The sequence below is a fragment of the Oncorhynchus masou genome, chromosome 20 (genome assembly GCF_036934945.1).
Source record: "Oncorhynchus masou masou isolate Uvic2021 chromosome 20, UVic_Omas_1.1, whole genome shotgun sequence".
Lineage (NCBI taxonomy): Eukaryota > Metazoa > Chordata > Actinopteri > Salmoniformes > Salmonidae > Oncorhynchus > Oncorhynchus masou.
In genome coordinates this window covers 24,196,749-24,218,454 of record NC_088231.1, presented here as the reverse complement: position 1 = coordinate 24,218,454, position 21,706 = coordinate 24,196,749, and the positions used below count along the sequence as shown (strand labels likewise).

General features: G+C 55.0%; 1 protein-coding gene across 1 annotated transcript in view; it reads right to left on the bottom strand.

Moving 5' to 3' along the window:
• LOC135506597 (protein Dok-7-like) overlaps window positions 1-18,435 on the bottom strand; it is a 33,451-nt gene extending 15,016 nt beyond the window's left edge. Inside the window, exons 1-3 of the mRNA XM_064925931.1 lie at window positions 18,268-18,435; window positions 18,110-18,155; window positions 10,578-10,808 (exon numbers count right to left, since the gene is read on the bottom strand). Coding sequence (XP_064782003.1) covers window positions 10,578-10,808; window positions 18,110-18,155; window positions 18,268-18,321 — 331 coding nt within the window. The 5' untranslated portion in view covers window positions 18,322-18,435. The remainder of the gene's footprint in view (window positions 1-10,577; window positions 10,809-18,109; window positions 18,156-18,267) is intronic.
• Window positions 18,436-21,706: the final 3,271 nt, after the last annotated feature.

The window sequence follows — 21,706 nt, the reverse complement described above, 5'->3', positions numbered from 1 at the left end:
ATGTATTACAGAAGGATGCAGTAGATGATATAGAGTACAGTATATACGTATACATATGAGATGAATAATGTAGGGTATGTAAACATCATATTAAGTAGCATTGTTTAAAGTGGCTAGTGATATATTTTACAGCAATTCCCATTATTAAAGTGGCTGGAGTTGAGTCAGTGTCAGTGTGTTGGCAGCAGCCACTCAATGTTAGTGGCGGCTGTTTAACAGTCTGATGGCCTTGAGATAGAAGGGGAAGCATGCTGCCATCTGCCATCACCATGCTTCCCTGGGGATGGTGTTCTTGGGGTGATAAGAGGTGTTGGGTTCACGCCAGACATAGAGTTTTCCTTGATGGCCAAAAAACTCTATTTTAATCTCATCTGACCTTCTCCCATAAGTTTGGGGATTCTCTCACACGCCTTTCGGTGAACACCAAACGTGTTTGCTTATTTTTTGTTTATGTAATGGCTTTTTTTTCTAGCCACTCTTCCTTAAAGCCCAGCTCTGTGGAGTGTATGGCTGAAAGTGGTCCTACGGACAGATACTATACTATACTAGATACTATATACTATACTATATACTATACTATATACTATACTAGATACTATACTAGATACTCCAATATCCACTGTGGAGCTTTGCAGCTCCTTCAAGGTTAACTGTGGTCTCTTTGTTGCAGACTCTGGGGCCACACACACACAAACACACTGCCCCCCCTCCACCCTACCTTCTCCCAGGCTGTATCTCAGTCTAGCGTCCCCCCCCTCCACCCTACCTTCTCCCAGGCTGTATCTCAGCGCGCCCCCCCTCCACCCTACCTTCTCCCAGGCTGTATCTCAGCGCGCCCCCCCTCCACCCTACCTTCTCCCAGGCTGTATCTCAGCCTAGCGTCCCCCCTCCACCCTACCTTCTCCCAGGCTGTATCTCAGCCTAGCGCCCCCCCCCCCCTCCAGCCTACCTTCTCCCAGGCTGTATCTCAGCCTAGCGTCCCCCCCTCCAGCCTACCTTCTCCCAGGCTGTATCTCAGCCTAGCGTCCCCCCCTCCAGCCTACCTTCTCCCAGGCTGTATCTCAGCCTAGCGTCCCCCCCTCCAGCCTACCTTCTCCCAGGCTGTATCTCAGCGTCCCCCCCTCCAGCCTACCTTCTCCCAGGCTGTATCTCAGCGTCCCCCTCCAGCCTACCTTCTCCCAGGCTGTATCTCAGCCTAGCCCCCCCCCCCCCTCCAGCCTACCTTCTCCCAGGCTGTATCTCAGCCTAGCGTCCCCCCCTCCAGCCTACCTTCTCCCAGGCTGTATCTCCAGCGCGCCCCCCCTCCAGCCTACCTTCTCCCAGGCTGTGTCTCAGCCTAGCGTTCCCCCCTCCAGCCTACCTTCTCCCAGGCTGTATCTCAGCCCCCCTCCAGCCTACCTTCTCCCAGGCTGTATCTCAGCGTCCCCCTCCAGCCTACCTTCTCCCAGGCTGTATCTCAGCCTAACGTCCCCCCCCCTCCAGCCTACCTTCTCCCAGGCTGTGTCTCAGCCTAGCGTTCCCCCCCTCCAGCCTAACTTCTCCCAGGCTGTATCTCAGCCTAGCGTCCCCCCCTCCAGCCTACCTTCTCCCAGGCTGTATCTCAGCCTAACGTCCCCCCCTCCAGCCTACCTTCTCCCAGGCTGTATCTCAGCGTCCCCCCCCCCCCCTCCAGCCTACCTTCTCCCAGGCTGTGTCTCAGCCTAGCGTTCCCCCCCTCCAGCCTAACTTCTCCCAGGCTGTATCTCAGCCTAGCGTCCCCCCTCCAGCCTACCTTCTCCCAGGCTGTATCTCAGCGTCCCCCCCCCCCCTCCAGCCTACCTTCTCCCAGGCTGTATCTCAGCCTAGCGTCCCCCCTCCAGCCTACCTTCTCCCAGGCTGTATCTCAGCCTAGCGTCCCCCCCCTCCACCCTACCTTCTCCCAGGCTGTATCTCAGCCTAGCGCCCCCCCTCCACCCTACCTTCTCCCAGGCTGTATCTCAGCCTAGCGCCCCCCCCTACACCCTACCTTCTCCCAGGCTGTATCTCAGCCTAGGGTCCCCCCCCCCCTCCAGCCTACCTTCTCCCAGGCTGTATCTCAGCCTAGCCCCCCCTCCAGCCTACCTTCTCCCAGGCTGTATCTCAGCCTAGCCCCCCCCCCTCCAGCCTACCTTCTCCCAGGCTGTATCTCAGTCTAGCGCCCCCCCTCCAGCCTACCTTCTCCCAGGCTGTATCTCAGCCTAGCGTCCCCCCCTCCAGCCTACCTTCTCCCAGGCTGTATCTCAGCGTCCCCCCCCCCCCTCCAGCCTACCTTCTCCCAGGCTGTATCTCAGCCTAGCGCCCCCCCTCCAGCCTACCTTCTCCCAGGCTGTATCTCAGCCTAGCGTCCCCCCCTCCAGCCTACCTTCTCCCAGGCTGTATCTCAGCCTAGCCCCCCCTCCAGCCTACCTTCTCCCAGGCTGTATCTCAGCCTAGCCCCCCCCCCTCCAGCCTACCTTCTCCCAGGCTGTATCTCAGCCTAGCCCCCCCCCTCCACCCTACCTTCTCCCAGGCTGTATCTCAGCCTAGCGTCCCCCTCCACCCTACCTTCTCCCAGGCTGTATCTCAGCGTCCCCCCCTCCACCCTACCTTCTCCCAGGCTGTATCTCAGCCTAGCGTCCCCCCCTCCAGCCTACCTTCTCCCAGGCTGTATCTCAGCCTAGCGTCCCCCCCCTCCAGCCTACCTTCTCCCAGGCTGTATCTCAGCCTAGCGTCCCCCTCCAGCCTACCTTCTCCCAGGCTGTATCTCAGCCTAGCCCCCCCCCTCCACCCTACCTTCTCCCAGGCTGTATCTCAGCCTAGCGTCCCCCCTCCAGCCTACCTTCTCCCAGGCTGTATCTCAGCCTAGCCCCCCCCTCCAGCCTACCTTCTCCCAGGCTGTATCTCAGCCTAGCGTCCCCCCCCTCCAGCCTACCTTCTCCCAGGCTGTATCTCAGCCTAGCCCCCCCCCTCCACCCTACCTTCTCCCAGGCTGTATCTCAGCCTAGCGTCCCCCCCTCCACCCTACCTTCTCCCAGGCTGTATCTCAGCGTCCCCCCCCCCCTCCACCCTACCTTCTCCCAGGCTGTATCTCAGCCTAGCCCCCCCCCCTCCAGCCTACCTTCTCCCAGGCTGTATCTCAGCCTAGCGTCCCCCCCCTCCACCCTACCTTCTCCCAGGCTGTATCTCAGCCTAGCGTCCCCCCTCCAGCCTACCTTCTCCCAGGCTGTATCTCAGCGTCCCCCCTCCAGCCTACCTTCTCCCAGGCTGTATCTCAGCCTAGCGTCCCCCTCCAGCCTACCTTCTCCCAGGCTGTATCTCAGCCTAGCCCCCCCCTCCAGCCTACCTTCTCCCAGGCTGTATCTCAGCCTAGCGTCCCCCTCCAGCCTACCTTCTCCCAGGCTGTATCTCAGCCTAGCGTCCCCCCCCCCTCCACCCTACCTTCTCCCAGGCTGTATCTCAGCCTAGCGTCACCCCCCTCCAGCCTACCTTCTCCCAGGCTGTATCTCAGCCTAGCGTCCCCCCTCCAGCCTACCTTCTCCCAGGCTGTATCTCAGCCTAGCGTCCCCCCTCCACCCTACCTTCTCCCAGGCTGTATCTCAGCCTAGCGTCCCCCCTCCAGCCTACCTTCTCCCAGGCTGTATCTCAGCTTAGCGTCCCCCCTCCACCCTACCTTCTCCCAGGCTGTATCTCAGCCTAGCGTCCCCCCCTCCAGCCTACCTTCTCCCAGGCTGTATCTCAGCTTAGCGTCCCCCCCCTCCACCCTACCTTCTCCCAGGCTGTATCTCAGCCTAGCGTCCCCCCTCCAGCCTACCTTCTCCCAGGCTGTATCTCAGCCTAGCGTCCCCCCCTCCAGCCTACCTTCTCCCAGGCTGTATCTCAGCCTAGCGTCCCCCCTCCTCCCCTACCTTCTCCCAGGCTGTATCTCAGCCTAGCGTCCCCCCTCCAGCCTACCTTCTCCCAGGCTGTATCTCAGCCTAGCGTCCCCCCCCTCCACCCTACCTTCTCCCAGGCTGTATCTCAGCCTAGCGTCCCCCCCCTCCAGCCTACCTTCTCCCAGGCTGTATCTCAGCCTAGCGTCCCCCCTCCACCCTACCTTCTCCCAGGCTGTATCTCAGCCTAGCGTCCCCCTCCAGCCTACCTTCTCCCAGGCTGTATCTCAGCCTAGCGTCCCCCCCCTCCACCCTACCTTCTCCCAGGCTGTATCTCAGCCTAGCGTCACCCCCTCCAGCCTACCTTCTCCCAGGCTGTATCTCAGCCTAGCGTCCCCCCTCCAGCCTACCTTCTCCCAGGCTGTATCTCAGCCTAGCGTCCCCCCCTCCACCCTACCTTCTCCCAGGCTGTATCTCAGCCTAGCGTCCCCCCTCCAGCCTACCTTCTCCCAGGCTGTATCTCAGCCTAGCGTCCCCCCCTCCACCCTACCTTCTCCCAGGCTGTATCTCAGCCTAGCGTCCCCCCCCTCCAGCCTACCTTCTCCCAGGCTGTATCTCAGCTTAGCGTCCCCCTCCACCCTACCTTCTCCCAGGCTGTATCTCAGCCTAGCGTCCCCCCCTCCAGCCTACCTTCTCCCAGGCTGTATCTCAGCCTAGCGTCCCCCCTCCACCCTACCTTCTCCCAGGCTGTATCTCAGCCTAGCGTCCCCCCTCCAGCCTACCTTCTCCCAGGCTGTATCTCAGCCTAGCGTCCCCCCTCCACCCTACCTTCTCCCAGGCTGTATCTCAGCCTAGCGCCATCCCCCCTCCAGCCTACCTTCTCCCAGGCTGTATCTCAGCCTAGCGTCACCCCCTCCAGCCTACCTTCTCCCAGGCTGTATCTCAGCTTAGCGTCCCCCCCTCCACCCTACCTTCTCCCAGGCTGTATCTCAGCCTAGCGTCCCCCCTCCAGCCTACCTTCTCCCAGGCTGTATCTCAGCCTAGCGTCCCCCCCTCCAGCCTACCTTCTCCCAGGCTGTATCTCAGCCTAGCGTCCCCCCCTCCAGCCTACCTTCTCCCAGGCTGTATCTCAGCCTAGCATCCCCCCCTCCAGCCTACCTTCTCCCAGGCTGTATCTCAGCCTAGCGTCCCCCTCCAGCCTACCTTCTCCCAGGCTGTATCTCAGCGTCCCCCCTCCAGCCTACCTTCTCCCAGGCTGTATCTCAGCGTCCCCCTCCAGCCTACCTTCTCCCAGGCTGTATCTCAGCCTAGCGTCCCCCCCCCTCCAGCCTACCTTCTCCCAGGCTGTATCTCAGCCTAGCGTCCCCCCCTCCAGCCTACCTTCTCCCAGGCTGTATCTCAGCCTAGCGTCCCCCCCCTCCAGCCTACCTTCTCCCAGGCTGTATCTCAGCCTAGCCCCCCCCTCCAGCCTACCTTCTCCCAGGCTGTATCTCAGCCTAGCGTCCCCCTCCAGCCTACCTTCTCCCAGGCTGTATCTCAGCCTAGCGTCCCCCCCTCCAGCCTACCTTCTCCCAGGCTGTATCTCAGCCTAGCGTCCCCCCCTCCAGCCTACCTTCTCCCAGGCTGTATCTCAGCCTAGCCCCCCCCTCCACCCTACCTTCTCCCAGGCTGTATCTCAGCGTCCCCCCCCCTCCACCCTACCTTCTCCCAGGCTGTATCTCAGCGTCCCCCCCTCCAGCCTACCTTCTCCCAGGCTGTATCTCAGCCTAGCGCCCCCCCCCTCCAGCCTACCTTCTCCCAGGCTGTATCTCAGCCTAGCGTCCCCCCTCCAGCCTACCTTCTCCCAGGCTGTATCTCAGCCTAGCGTCCCCCCTCCAGCCTACCTTCTCCCAGGCTGTATCTCAGCGTCCCCCCCTCCAGCCTACCTTCTCCCAGGCTGTATCTCAGCCTAGCGCCCCCCCCCCTCCAGCCTACCTTCTCCCAGGCTGTGTCTCAGCTTAGCGTCCCCCCTCCACCCTACCTTCTCCCAGGCTGTATCTCAGCCTAGCCCCCCCCTCCACCCTACCTTCTCCCAGGCTGTATCTCAGCCTAGCCCCCCCCCCTCCAGCCTACCTTCTCCCAGGCTGTATCTCAGTCTAGCGTCCCCCCCTCCACCCTACCTTCTCCCAGGCTGTATCTCAGCCTAGCGTCCCCCCCTCCACCCTACCTTCTCCCAGGCTGTATCTCAGCCTAGCGTCCCCCCTCCAGCCTACCTTCTCCCAGGCTGTATCTCAGCCTAGCGTCCCCCTCCAGCCTACCTTCTCCCAGGCTGTATCTCAGCCTAGCGTCCCCCTCCAGCCTACCTTCTCCCAGGCTGTATCTCAGCCTAGCGTCCCCCCCTCCAGCCTACCTTCTCCCAGGCTGTATCTCAGCGTCCCCCCTCCAGCCTACCTTCTCCCAGGCTGTATCTCAGCTTAGCGTCCCCCCCCTCCAGCCTACCTTCTCCCAGGCTGTATCTCAGCCTAGCGTCCCCCCCTCCAGCCTACCTTCTCCCAGGCTGTATCTCAGCCTAGCGTCCCCCCTCCAGCCTACCTTCTCCCAGGCTGTATCTCAGCTTAGCGTCCCCCTCCAGCCTACCTTCTCCCAGGCTGTATCTCAGCCTAGCGTCCCCCCCCTCCAGCCTACCTTCTCCCAGGCTGTATCTCAGCCTAGCGTCCCCCCTCCACCCTACCTTCTCCCAGGCTGTATCTCAGCGCGCCCCCCCTCCAGCCTACCTTCTCCCAGGCTGTATCTCAGCCTAGCGTCCCCCCCTCCAGCCTACCTTCTCCCAGGCTGTATCTCAGCCTAGCGTCCCCCCCCCTCCAGCCTACCTTCTCCCAGGCTGTATCTCAGCCTAGCGTCCCCCCCCCCTCCAGCCTACCTTCTCCCAGGCTGTATCTCAGCCTAGCGCCCCCCCCTCCAGCCTACCTTCTCCCAGGCTGTATCTCAGCCTAGCGTCCCCCTCCAGCCTACCTTCTCCCAGGCTGTATCTCAGCGCGCCCCCCTCCAGCCTACCTTCTCCCAGGCTGTATCTTAGCCTAGCGTCCCCCCCTCCAGCCTACCTTCTCCCAGGCTGTATCTCAGCCTAGCCCCCCCCTCCAGCCTACCTTCTCCCAGGCTGTATCTTAGCCTAGCGTCCCCCCTCCAGCCTACCTTCTCCCAGGCTGTATCTTAGCCTAGCGTCCCCCTCCAGCCTACCTTCTCCCAGGCTGTATCTCAGCTTAGCGTCCCCCTCCAGCCTACCTTCTCCCAGGCTGTATCTCAGCCTAGCGTCCCCCTCCTCCAGCCTACCTTCTCCCAGGCTGTATCTCAGCCTAGCGTCCCCCCTCCACCCTACCTTCTCCCAGGCTGTATCTCAGCGTCCCCCCCCCTCCAGCCTACCTTCTCCCAGGCTGTATCTCAGCTTAGCGTCCCCCCCTCCAGCCTACCTTCTCCCAGGCTGTATCTCAGCTTAGCGTCCCCCCCCTCCAGCCTACCTTCTCCCAGGCTGTATCTCAGCCTAGCGTCCCCCCCTCCACCCTACCTTCTCCCAGGCTGTATCTCAGCCTAGCGTCCCCCTCCACCCTACCTTCTCCCAGGCTGTATCTCAGCGTCCCCCTCCAGCCTACCTTCTCCCAGGCTGTATCTCAGCTTAGCGTCCCCCCCCTCCAGCCTACCTTCTCCCAGGCTGTATCTCAGCCTAGCGTCCCCCCCCCTCCAGCCTACCTTCTCCCAGGCTGTATCTCAGCCTAGCGTCCCCCCCCCTCCAGCCTACCTTCTCCCAGGCTGTATCTCAGCCTAGCGTCCCCCTCCACCCTACCTTCTCCCAGGCTGTATCTCAGCCTAGCGTCCCCCCTCCAGCCTACCTTCTCCCAGGCTGTATCTCAGCCTAGCGTCCCCCCCTCCAGCCTACCTTCTCCCAGGCTGTATCTCAGCGCCCCCCCCCCCTCCACCCTACCTTCTCCCAGGCTGTATCTCAGCCTAGCGTCCCCCCTCCAGCCTACCTTCTCCCAGGCTGTATCTCAGCGCCCCCCCCTCCACCCTACCTTCTCCCAGGCTGTATCTCAGCGCCCCCCCCCCCCCCCCCCTCCACCCTACCTTCTCCCAGGCTGTATCTCAGCCTAGTGTCCCCCCCTCCAGCCTACCTTCTCCCAGGCTGTATCTCAGCCTAGCGTCCCCCCCTCCAGCCTACCTTCTCCCAGGCTGTATCTCAGCCTAGCGTCCCCCCTCCAGCCTACCTTCTCCCAGGCTGTATCTCAGCCTAGCGTCCCCCCCCCTCCAGCCTACCTTCTCCCAGGCTGTATCTCAGCGCGCCCCCCCTCCACCCTACCTTCTCCCAGGCTGTATCTCAGCCTAGCGTCCCCCCTCCACCCTACCTTCTCCCAGGCTGTATCTCAGCCTAGCGTCCCCCCCCCTCCAGCCTACCTTCTCCCAGGCTGTATCTCAGCCTAGCGTCCCCCCCTCCAGCCTACCTTCTCCCAGGCTGTATCTCAGCGTCCCCCCTCCACCCTACCTTCTCCCAGGCTGTATCTCAGCCTAGCGCCCCCCCCTCCACCCTACCTTCTCCCAGGCTGTATCTCAGCCTAGCGTCCCCCCTCCAGCCTACCTTCTCCCAGGCTGTATCTCAGCCTAGCGTCCCCCCCCCTCCAGCCTACCTTCTCCCAGGCTGTATCTCAGCCTAGCGTCCCCCCCTCCAGCCTACCTTCTCCCAGGCTGTATCTCAGCCTAGCGTCCCCCCCTCCAGCCTACCTTCTCCCAGGCTGTATCTCAGCCTAGCGTCCCCCCCCTCCACCCTACCTTCTCCCAGGCTGTATCTCAGCCTAGCGTCCCCCCTCCAGCCTACCTTCTCCCAGGCTGTATCTCAGCCTAGCCCCCCCTCCAGCCTACCTTCTCCCAGGCTGTATCTCAGCCTAACGTCCCCCCCTCCAGCCTACCTTCTCCCAGGCTGTATCTCAGCCTAGCGCCCCCCCCTCCAGCCTACCTTCTCCCAGGCTGTATCTCAGCCTAGCGTCCCCCCCTCCAGCCTACCTTCTCCCAGGCTGTATCTCAGCCTAGCGTCCCCCCCTCCAGCCTACCTTCTCCCAGGCTGTATCTCAGCCTAGCGCCCCCCCTCCACCCTACCTTCTCCCAGGCTGTATCTCAGCCTAGCGTCCCCCTCCACCCTACCTTCTCCCAGGCTGTATCTCAGCCTAGTGTCCCCCCCTCCACCCTACCTTCTCCCAGGCTGTATCTCAGCCTAGCGTCCCCCCTCCAGCCTACCTTCTCCCAGGCTGTATCTCAGCTTAGCGCCCCCTCCACCCTACCTTCTCCCAGGCTGTATCTCAGCCTAGCGTCCCCCCTCCAGCCTACCTTCTCCCAGGCTGTATCTCAGCGTCCCCCCCTCCAGCCTACCTTCTCCCAGGCTGTATCTCAGCCTAGCGTCCCCCTCCAGCCTACCTTCTCCCAGGCTGTATCTCAGCCTAGCGTCCCCCCCCTCCAGCCTACCTTCTCCCAGGCTGTATCTCAGCTTAGCGCCCCCTCCACCCTACCTTCTCCCAGGCTGTATCTCAGCCTAGCGTCCCCCCTCCAGCCTACCTTCTCCCAGGCTGTATCTCAGCACGCCCCCCTCCAGCCTACCTTCTCCCAGGCTGTATCTCAGCCTAGCGTCCCCCCCTCCAGCCTACCTTCTCCCAGGCTGTATCTCAGCCTAGCGTCCCCCCCTCCAGCCTACCTTCTCCCAGGCTGTATCTCAGCGTCCCCCCCCTCCAGCCTACCTTCTCCCAGGCTGTATCTCAGCGTCCCCCCCTCCAGCCTACCTTCTCCCAGGCTGTATCTCAGCCTAAGCGTCCCCCCCTCCACCCTACCTTCTCCCAGGCTGTATCTCAGCCTAGCGTCCCCCCCCTCCAGCCTACCTTCTCCCAGGCTGTATCTCAGCCTAGCGTCCCCCCCTCCAGCCTACCTTCTCCCAGGCTGTATCTCAGCCTAGCGTCCCCCCCCCTCCAGCCTACCTTCTCCCAGGCTGTATCTCAGCGTCCCCCCTCCACCCTACCTTCTCCCAGGCTGTATCTCAGCGCGCCCCCCCCTCCAGCCTACCTTCTCCCAGGCTGTATCTCAGCCTAGCGTCCCCCCCCTCCAGCCTACCTTCTCCCAGGCTGTATCTCAGCGTCCCCCCTCCACCCTACCTTCTCCCAGGCTGTATCTCAGCGCCCCCCCTCCAGCCTACCTTCTCCCAGGCTGTATCTCAGCCTAGCGTCCCCCCTCCAGCCTACCTTCTCCCAGGCTGTATCTCAGCGTCCCCCTCCACCCTACCTTCTCCCAGGCTGTATCTCAGCTTAGCGTCCCCCCCTCCAGCCTACCTTCTCCCAGGCTGTATCTCAGCGTCCCCCCTCCAGCCTACCTTCTCCCAGGCTGTATCTCAGCCTAGCGTCCCCCCCCTCCACCCTACCTTCTCCCAGGCTGTATCTCAGCCTAACGTCCCCCCCCTCCAGCCTACCTTCTCCCAGGCTGTATCTCAGCCTAGCGTCCCCCCCCTCCACCCTACCTTCTCCCAGGCTGTATCTTAGCCTAGCGTCACCCCCCTCCAGCCTACCTTCTCCCAGGCTGTATCTCATCCTAGCGTCCCCCCCTCCACCCTACCTTCTCCCAGGCTGTATCTCAGCCTAGCGTCCCCCCTCCAGCCTACCTTCTCCCAGGCTGTATCTTAGCCTAGCGTCCCCCCCCCCCCCTCCAGCCTACCTTCTCCCAGGCTGTATCTCATCCTAGCGTCCCATGCCGTCAGCCCCTCTCTGCTGTCGAAGCCCAGTCCCACTGTGTGTCCCAGACAGAGGATGGTGAGGGTGTAGGCCACCCCGTCGTACCCAAACCCCGGCTCCACGCCACAGATCCCCTCCAAGGTCATCTGCAGCCGCTCACGACGACCCCTGACCTTATCCGACTTATCCCGGTAGACCAGGAGAGAGAGGCAGTCTGGGTAGAGAGGGAGGAGAGGAGAGACGGTGAAATAATTTTGAACATAGAATCCCTTTTAAAGATAGATGGGAGGGGTTGAGGGGAGCTGAAGGACTGGATGGGGTTCAGAGATAGATGGGAGGGGTTGAGGGGAGCTGAAGGACTGGATGGGGTTCAGAGATAGATGGGAGGGGTTAAGGGGAGCTGAAGGACTGGATGGTGTTCAGAGATAGATGGGAGGGGTTGAGGGGAGCTGAAGGACTGGATGGTGTTCAGAGATAGATGGGAGGGGTTGAGGGGAGCTGAAGGATGGGACTGGATGGGGTTCAGAGATAGATGGGAGGGGTTTAGGGGAGCTGAAGGACTGGATGGTGTTCAGAGATAGATGGGAGGGGTTGAGGGGAGCTGAAGGACTGGATGGTGTTCAGAGATAGATGGGAGGGGTTGAGGTGCTGAAGGACTGGATGGTGTTCAGAGATAGATGGGAGGGGTTGAGGGGAGCTGAAGGACTGGATGGTGTTCAGAGATAGATGGGAGGTGTTGAGGGAAGCTGAAGGACTGGATGGTGTTCAGAGATAGATGGGAAGGGTTGAGGGGAGCCGAAGGACTGGATGGTGTTCAGAGATAGATGGGAGGGGTTGAGGGGAGCTGAAGGACTGGATGGTGTTCAGAGATAGATGGGAGGTGTTGAGGGAAGCTGAAGGACTGGATGGTGTTCAGAGATAGATGGGAGGGGTTGAGGGGAGCTGAAGGATGGGACTGGACGGTGTTTAGAGATAGATGGGAGGGTTTGAGGGAAGCTGCAGGACTGGATGGTGTTCAGAGATAGATGGGAGGGGTTGAGGGAAGCTGAAGGGGGGACTGGATGGTGTTCAGAGATAGATGGGAGGGGTTGAGGGGAGCTGAAGGACTGGATGGTGTTCAGAGATAGATGGGAGGGGTTGAGGGGAGCTGAAGGCTGGGACTGGATGGTGTTAAGAGATAGATGGGAGGGGTTGAGGGGAGCTTGAAGGATGGGACTGGATGGTGTTCAGAGATAGATGGGAGGGGTTGAGGTGAGCTGAAGGATGGGACTGGACGGTGTTTAGAGATAGATGGGAGGGGTTGAGGTGCTGAAGGACTGGATGGTGTTCAGAGATAGATGGGAGGGGTTGAGGGGAGCTGAAGGACTGGATGGTGTTCAGAGATAGATGGGAGGGGTTGAGGGGAGCTGAAGGATGGGACTGGACGGTGTTTAGAGATAGATGGGAGGGGTTGAGGGAAGCTGAAGGACTGGACGGTGTTCAGAGATAGATGGGAGGGGTTGAGGTGCTGAAGGACTGGATGGTGTTCAGAGATAGATGGGAGGGGTTGAGGGGAGCTGAAGGACTGGATGGTGTTCAGAGATAGATGGGAGGGGTTGAGGGGAGCTGAAGGATGGGACTGGACGGTGTTTAGAGATAGATGGGAGGGGTTGAGGGAAGCTGAAGGACTGGATGGTGTTCAGAGATAGATGGGAGGGGTTGAGGGAAGCTGAAGGACTGGACGGTGTTCAGAGATAGATGGGAGGGGTTGAGGGGAGCTGAAGGGGGGGACTGGATGGTGTTCAGAGATAGGTGGGAGGGGTTGAGGGGAGCTGAAGGGGGGGACTGGATGGTGTTCAGAGATAGATGGGAGGGGTTGAGGGGAGCTGAAGGACTGGATGGTGTTCAGAGATAGATGGGAGGGGTTGAGGGGAGCTGAAGGACTGGATGGGGTTCAGAGATAGATGGGAGGGGTTGAGGGGAGCTGAAGGGGGGGACTGGATGGTGTTCAGAGATAGATGGGAGGGGTTGAGGGGAGCTGAAGGACTGGATGGGGTTCAGAGATAGATGGGAGGGGTTGAGGGGAGCTGAAGGACTGGATGGTGTTCAGAGATAGATGGGAGGGGTTGAGGGGAGCTGAAGGACTGGATGGGGTTCAGAGATAGATGGGAGGGGTTGAGGGGTGCTGAAGGACTGGATGGTGTTCAGAGATAGATGGGAGGGGTTGAGGGGAGCTGAAGGATGGGACTGGACGGTGTTTAGAGATAGATGGGAGGAGTTGAGAGGAGCTGAAGGATGGGACTGGATGTTGTTCAGAGATAGATGGGAGGGGTTGAGGGGAGCTGAAGGATGGGACTGGATGGTCTTCAGAGATAGATGGGAGGGGTTGAGGGGAGCTGAAGGATGGGACTGGATGTTGTTCAGAGATAGATGGGAGGGATTGAGGGGAGCTGAAGGACTGGATGGTGTTCAGAGATAGATGGGAGGGGTTGAGGGGAGCTGAAGGATGGGACTGGATGGTGTTCAGAGATAGATGGGAGGGGTTGAGGGGAGCTGAAGGATTGGATGGTGTTCAGAGATAGATAGGAGGGGTTGAGGGGAGCTGAAGGGGGGGACTGGATGGTGTTCAGAGATAGATGGGAGGGGTTGAGGGGAGCTGAAGGGGGGGACTGGATGGTGTTCAGAGATAGATGGGAGGAGTTGAGGGGAGCTGAAGGACTGGATGGGGTTCAGAGATAGATGGGAGGGGTTGAGGTGCTGAAGGACTGGATGGTGTTCAGAGATAGATGGGAGGGGTTGAGGGGAGCTGAAGGACTGGATGGTGTTTAGAGATAGATGGGAGGGGTTGAGGGGAGCTGAAGGACTGGATGGTGTTCAGAGATAGATGGGAGGGGTTGAGGAGAGCTGAAGGACTCAATTAGTCCTGGTTGTATGAGAGCAATTCTCAATTAGTCCTGGTTGTATGAGAGCAATTCTCAATTAGTCCTGGTTGTATGAGAGCAATTCTCAATTAGTCCTGGTTGTATGAGAGCAATTCTCAATTAGTCCTGGTTGTATGAGAGCAATTCTCAATTAGTCTTGGTTGTATGAGAGCAATTCTCAATTAGTCCTGTTTGTATGAGAGCAATTCTCAATTAGTCCTGGTTGTATGAGAGCAATTCTCAATTAGTCTTGGTTGTATGAGAGCAATTCTCAATTAGTCCTGGTTGTATGAGAGCAATTCTCATTTACAGCCAGGCTACATACAAGTATGAAATACACGTTTGATGGAAATCAGGTCAACTGCCCCTTTAGGCCGTTTAAAACCCAGATAAGTTGGTTCAATGTGGCGTCGATATGAATCAGAAACATTCATTCGTATCACAAAAACAGGCTAACCAATCAGGGATGTGGCTGTGGTTGGATTATGATTTTTGAAGCGGTATCAATGATTTATTCATATATTTAAACGTACTATAGACACCATTAACTTTAATGTATATATTTAAATGTATACCTTTGTGGGTTCTTCATTGGCAACTTTGCAATTGGAACAGATTGTAACATGTTCCTAATAATATGATAATATGGTCTCACATCCTCATGTAGATCATATATATATATATAGGCCTCTTGCGTGTATCTGTCAGCAAAATGGTTGCCATAGAGATGAGTCTGTGCATTGTCAGTCAACAAAGTGGTTGCTTTAGAGATGGGTCTGTGCATTGTCAGTCAACAAAGTGGTTGCTATACTATAGAGATGAGTCTGTACATTGTCAGTCAACAAAGTGGTTGCTATAGAGATGAGTCTGTACATTGTCAGTCAACAAAGTGGTTGCCATAGAGATGAGTCTGTGCATTGTCAGTCAACAAAGTGGTTGCTATAGAGATGAGTCTGTACATTGTCAGTCAACAAAGTGGTTGCTATAGAGATGAGTCTGTACATTGTCAGTCAACAAAGTGGTTGCTATAGAGATGAGTCTGTACATTGTCAGTCAACAAAGTGGTTGCTATAGAGATGAGTCTGTACATTGTCAGTCAACAAAGTGGTTGCTATAGAGATGAGTCTGTACATTGTCAGTCAACAAAGTGGTTGCTATAGAGATGAGTCTGTACATTGTCAGTCAACAAAGTGGTTGCTATAGAGATGAGTCTGTACATTGTCAGTCAACAAAGTGGTTGCTATACTATAGAGATGAGTCTGTACATTGTCAGTCAACAAAGTGGTTGCTATAGAGATGAGTCTGTGCATTGTCAGTCAACAAAGTGGTTGCTATACTATAGAGATGAGTCTGTACATTGTCAGTCAACAAAGTGGTTGCTATAGAGATGAGTCTGTACATTGTCAGTCAACAAAGTGGTTGCTATACTATAGAGATGAGTCTGTACATTGTCAGTCAACAAAGTGGTTGCTATAGAGATGAGTCTGTACATAGTCAGTCAACAAAGCTGTCATAGCAACGCTAACACAGCTGAGTGATCCTGGTCCAGCTGTAGACCAACTAACACTATCTCAATACAGACTTCCTGCTGTCATAGCAACGCTAACACAGCTGAGTGATCCTGGTCCAGCTCCAGACTAACTAACACTATCTCAATACAGACTTCCTGCTGTCATAGCAACGCTAACACAGCTGAGTGATCCTGGTCCAGCTCCAGACTAACTATTGACATAGATAACAACAGGCTCAGAGACAGCTTCTATCTACAAGTCATCAGACTGCTGAACCCTTGAACTGGACTGACCACCTGCACTGATTCGCCGCACCTCAACACACATCACAACTGCTGCTACCAGACTATTATAGTGTTCAATGTATAAGTAGCAGGTGTGAAATGGCTAGCTAGTTAGCGGTGGTAATAGCGTTTCAATCGGTGACGTCACTCGCTCTGAGACCTTGAAGTAGTTGTTCCTCCTTTGCTCTGCAAGGGCAGCGGCTTTTGTGGAGCGATGGGGAACGATGCTTCGTGGGTGTCAGTTGTTGACGTGCGCAGAGGGTCCCTGGTTCGAGCCCGGGGTCGGGGCGAGGGGACGGACGGAGGAAGCTCCGTCGTACGGAGGAGACCGAGGCGCAGCGGGATATGAATACATTCTTCTTTACTAAGACGAAGAAACACTTAAACAAGCTATACAAAATAACAAGACGAACGTGACGCTATACTATAAATGTGTTTTCACAGGCAACAAGACATAGACAATAACCCACCAAAATACCCACAGAAGATGGCTGCCTAAATATGGTTCCCAATCAGAGACAACGATGAACAGCTGCCTCTAATTGAGAACCAATCTAGGCAACCAGAGACATATATAAACACCTGGATGGTAAACAACCCTATAAAACTACAAAACCCCTAGACAGTACAAAAAACACATACATCACCCATGTCACACCCTGACCAAACCAAAACAATAAAGAAAACAAAAGAATGCTAAGGTCAGGGCGTGACACCCATCCTCCCTTCCCAATACACATTGCACAATGGCGCCGACAAAGAGGGCTGCCTCGCTTCTAGTCCTTAGGAAACTGTGCAGTATTTATTTATTTTTTAAACATTTTTTTAATTGTTTTATTTCTTACATTGTTAGCCCAGAAGATCTGAAGTGTTATTACATACAGCAGGGAAGAATGAGTGGATATTTGAGCAGCATCAACTTACTAGAAACTGCATCTTAACCTACGCTGCTCTGACATCACTCATCCATATATTTATATTCATATATTCTTATTCCATTCCTTACTTAGATGTGTGTTTATATTTATTTGTTGTTACATCTGGGAGAGAAGTGGCCAATCAGACCCCACCGTGACAGAGAGGGAGGGACATAACAGACCAATTAGACCTCACCGTGACAGAGGGAGGGATATAACAGACCAATTAGAGCCCACCGTGACAGAGAGGGAGGGCTGTCCGAGGGACATAACAGACCAATGAGACCCCACCGTGACAGAGAGGGAGGGCTGTCCGAGGGGCATAACAGACCAATGAGACCCCACCGTGACAGAGAGGGAGGGCTGTCCGAGGGACATAACAGACCAATGAGACCCCACCGTGACAGAGAGGGAGGGCTGTCCGAGGGACATAACAGACCAATGAGACCCCACCGTGACAGAGAGGGAGGGCTGTCCGAGGGACATAACAGACCAATTAGAGCCCACCGTGACAGAGAGGGAGGGCTGTCCGAGGGACATAACAGACCAATGAGACCCCACCGTGACAGAGAGGGAGGGCTGTCCGAGGGACATAACAGACCAATGAGACCCCACCGTGACAGAGAGGGAGGGACATAACAGAACAATTAGACCTCACCGTGACAGAGGGAGGGATATAACAGACCAATTAGAGCCCACCGTGACAGAGGGAGGGACATAACAGACCAATTAGACCTCACCGTGACAGAGGGAGGGATATAACAGACCAATGAGACCCCACCGTGACAGAGAGGGAGGGCTGTCCGAGGGACATAACAGACCAATCAGAGCCCACCGTGACAGAGGGAGGGCTGTCCGAGGGACATAACAGCAGAGCCCCATCAAGGAAGGAAATGTCCAATAAACAGCCACACCGGCGCCCAATCGGTCTCCTCAAAGGCATTGGAACACAGGGTCTGGTGGGAATCACTCTTAGAATGAGAATCACTGTCTATGTATTCCAGAACACAAGGCACGTGTTGTTCTAGAACATGTTGATGGCTCGTACAAATATATTTACTCGACACAATATACCTTTTAGTTCCACTGAGAGACAATGTCTGAAGAAAGGAACATGACAAACACAGCTGTGTCTCTCCAAGTGTTTCAGTCTGTTTCTTTACTCTCATCTTATCACTGCTCTTCAGAGCCACACACACACACACACACACACACACACACACACACACACACACACACAGACACAGACGCACACGCACACAGCCACACGCACACGCACACGCACACGCACACGCACACGCACACACACACACACACACACACACACACGCACACACACGCACACACAGACACGCACGCACGCACACACACGCACACACAGACACGCACGCACGCACACACACACACACACACACATACACACACACACCAGGGAAAGCAATTAGTCAGAATGACATGGTATACTTCTTATGTAAGCCTTTGGTTTTAAATACGTAGCATAGGTCGCTAAACGAGCCTGACTTTGTTGCTGGGACACAACTAAGTCCTGTAGACATGCTAAAACAGTTTGTTAAACCAACTAGCCCGGTCTTCTCAAGGCGTTTGTGTTAAAGGCAAACAGAAGCGTATAACTGTTTAAATCCATGTGTTAAGTGTAGCGCGACCCCCTCCACACACACACACACACACACGTGTCACCGTGGTTATGTGATATTTGCACTATGCGCTCCGGTTGGCGCGTCGCCATACGTCACATTGACAAGTCGCGCTGACTTTTAATTCCTGAAAATCTTATTGGTGAAAGATGACAGTAGAAAACATTTAAAAAGACTGCTACATTATGTTTTAAATGTTGGGAGACGTTTAATACATGTAGTATTAGTTGGTTGCTTCGTAGACCTACCTGCGACTGGGGACGGCTTCCGCAACACGACCCAACGACTCTTCCACTGCAAAGCAACGTTAAAGCAAATACATCAAACAGTCAAATCCACGCGTTATTGTATTAACGGTTAACTTCCGGGAAACGTTTGAAGATGTAATTTTAAAGGTGATAAGAACCTTTTTCCCATCTCTGAATTTAACTTGTCCTTCCACTACAACTGTATCCGGCATCTTCTGACATCGCTCAGAACAGCTGACTCTGCGTGTGCGCGCACCCGCTACCCGGTCCAATTCCTGACAGTTGGGGTCACTTTCAAAATAACTTTTTAACGGTCCACCCCCCCCTCACCGGAGGCGCTCACACACACACCACTCTACCCCTCCAGAAAACACGCCACTCACGCGGGGAAAGGGGCCAGCCACCCCACCGAGGGGCCAGCCGATAGTTTGCGCAGTTGTTAGAAAGTGTCAAGGGTGATTGTTTACAATGTCGCCAATTAAATGAAAGTTACATAGTAAGCATAGCTTTCACTAAGCTCATAGGGTTATCATGCTTTTATAGACCAGGGGTGGACTGGGACCAGATATCGACCTTTGAATTTACAACACACCCATTTTTAGCCAAATAATTATAATTTTGGGCAAAAAAAAAAAAGTTAGACAGGCCCAATGGGCTACATATAGACCAGCCCATCTGGCATTTGCCAGAAATGCCAGAAGGCCAGTCCGCCCCTGCCTTAGACCACAGAGATGCCTGTTCTACTCATTCTGATTCCACAGCGAGACAGGGATATATACTGACATTGCCTACTGTCTTCTTTGTCAATTGCGCCTTCTTAATAATCCAACTGGGCTAAAAACCGGGTGAATCAACGTTGTTTCAACACAAAACATTGACGTGAAGATGTGGAAAACTGATAGGATTCAGAAAAAGTCGGTCAACATGAGGGGATGTTGTCTTTTTTTCATCCAATTTACATGGTGACATTTTTTTGTTTGTTGAATTCACGTTAATTGACAACCAAATGTAAATCCAAACAAGGCAACAGTAACATGTCTTCCCCCAGGATAATGCAGCTCTATCCAGGATGATGCAGATCTATAGTCCCCAGGATGATGCAGCTCTATAGTCCCCCAGGATGATGCAGCTCTATAGTCCCCCAGGATGATGCAGATCTATAGTCCCCCAGGATGATGCAGCTCTATAGTCCCCCAGGATGATGCAGCTCTATAGTCCCCCAGGATGATGCAGCTCTATAGTCCCCCAGGATGATGCAGATCTATAGTCCCCCAGGATGATGCAGCTCTATAGTCCCCCAGGATGACGCAGCTCTATAGTCCCCCAGGATGATGCAGATCTATAGTCCCCCAGGATGATGCAGCTCTATAGTCCCCCAGGATGATGCAGCTCTATAGTCCCCCAGGATGATGCAGCTCTATAGTCCCCCAGGATGATGCAGCTCTATAGTCCCCCAGGATGATGCAGATCTATAGTCCCCCAGGATGATGCAGCTCTATCCAGGATGATGCAGCTCTATAGTCCCCCAGGATGATGCAGCTCTATAGTCCCCCAGGATGATGCAGCTCTATAGTCCCCCAGGATGATGCAGCTCTATAGTCCCCCAGGATGATGCAGATCTATAGTCCCCCAGGATGATGCAGCTCTATAGTCCCCCAGGATGATGCAGCTCTATAGTCCCCCAGGATGATGCAGATCTATAGTCCCCCAGGATGATGCAGCTCTATAGTCCCCCAGGATGATGCAGCTCTATAGTCCCCCAGGATGATGCAGCTCTATAGTCCCCCAGGATGATGCAGCTCTATTGTCCCCCAGGATGATGCAGCTCTATAGTCCCCCAGGATGATGCAGCTCTATAGTCCCCCAGGATGATGCAGATCTATAGTCCCCCAGGATGATGCAGCTCTATAGTCCCCCAGGATGATGCAGCTCTATAGTCCCCCAGGATGATGCAGCTCTATAGTCCCCCAGGATGATGCAGCTCTATAGTCCCCCAGGATGATGCAGCTCTATAGTCCCCCAGGATGATGCAGCTCTATAGTCCCCCAGGATGATGCAGATCTATAGTCCCCCAGGATGATGCAGCTCTATAGTCCCCCAGGATGATGCAGCTCTATAGTCCCCCAGGATGATGCAGCTCTATCCAGGATGATGCAGCTCTATAGTCCCCCAGGATGATGCAGCTCTATAGTCCCCCAGGATGATGCAGCTCTATAGTCCCCCAGGATGATGCAGATCTATAGTCCCCCAGGATGATGCAGCTCTATAGTCCCCCAGGATGATGCAGATCTATAGTCCCCCAGGCTGATGCAGATCTATAGTCCCCCAGGATGATGCAGCTCTATAGTCCCCCAGGATGATGCAGCTCTATAGTCCCCCAGGATGATACAGCTCTATAGTCCCCCAGGATGATACAGCTCTATAGTCACCCAGGATGATGCAGCTCTATAGTCCCCCAGGATGATGCAGCTCTATCCAGGATGATGCAGCTCTATAGTCCCCCAGGATGATGCAGCTCTATAGTCCCCCAGGATGATGCAGCTCTATAGTCCCCCAGGATGATGCAGCTCTATAGTCCCCCAGGATGATGCAGCTCTATAGTCCCCCAGGATGACGCAGCTCTATAGTCCCCCAGGGTGATGCAGCTCTATAGTCCCCCAGGATGATGCAGCTCTATAGTCCCCCAGGGTGATGCAGATCTATAGTCCCTCTATGATTTAATTGTGGGACGGAGACAGATCTATAGTCCCCCTATGATTTAATTATATAATTGTGGGACGGAGATAGATCTATAGTCCCTCTATGATTTAATTATTTTATTGTGGGACGGAGACAGATCTATAGTCCCTCTATGATTTAATTATTTAATTGTGGGACGGAGATAGATCTATTGTCCCTCTATGATTTAATTATTTAATTGTGGGACAGAGATAGATCTATAGTCCCTCTATGATTTAATTATTTAATTGTGGGACGGAGACAGATCTATAGTCCCTCTATGATTTAATTGTGGGACGGAGATAGATCTATAGTCCCTCTATGATTTAATTATTTAATTGTGGGACGGAGATAGATCTATAGTCCCTCTATGATTTAATTATTTAATTGTGGGTTGGAGACAGATCTATAGTCCCTCTATGATTTAATTGTGGGACGGAGATAGATCTATAGTCCCTCTATGATTTAATTATTTAATTGTGGGACGGAGACAGATCTATAGTCCCTCTATGATTTAATTGTGGGACAGAGACAGATCTATAGTCCCTCTATGATTTAATTATTTAATTGTGGGACAGAGATAGATCTATAGTCCCTCTATGATTTAATTATGGGACGGAGACAGATCTATAGTCCCTCTATGATTTAATTATTTAATTGTGGGACAGAGATAGATCTATAGTCCCTCTATGATTTAATTATTTAATTGTGGGACGGAGATAGATCTATAGTCCCTCTATGATTTAATTATTTAATTGTGGGACAGAGATAGAGCTATAGTCCCCCTATGATTTAATTGTGGGACGGAGATAGATCTATAGTCCCTCTATGATTTAATTGTGGGACGGAGATAGATCTATAGTCCCTCTATGATTGAAT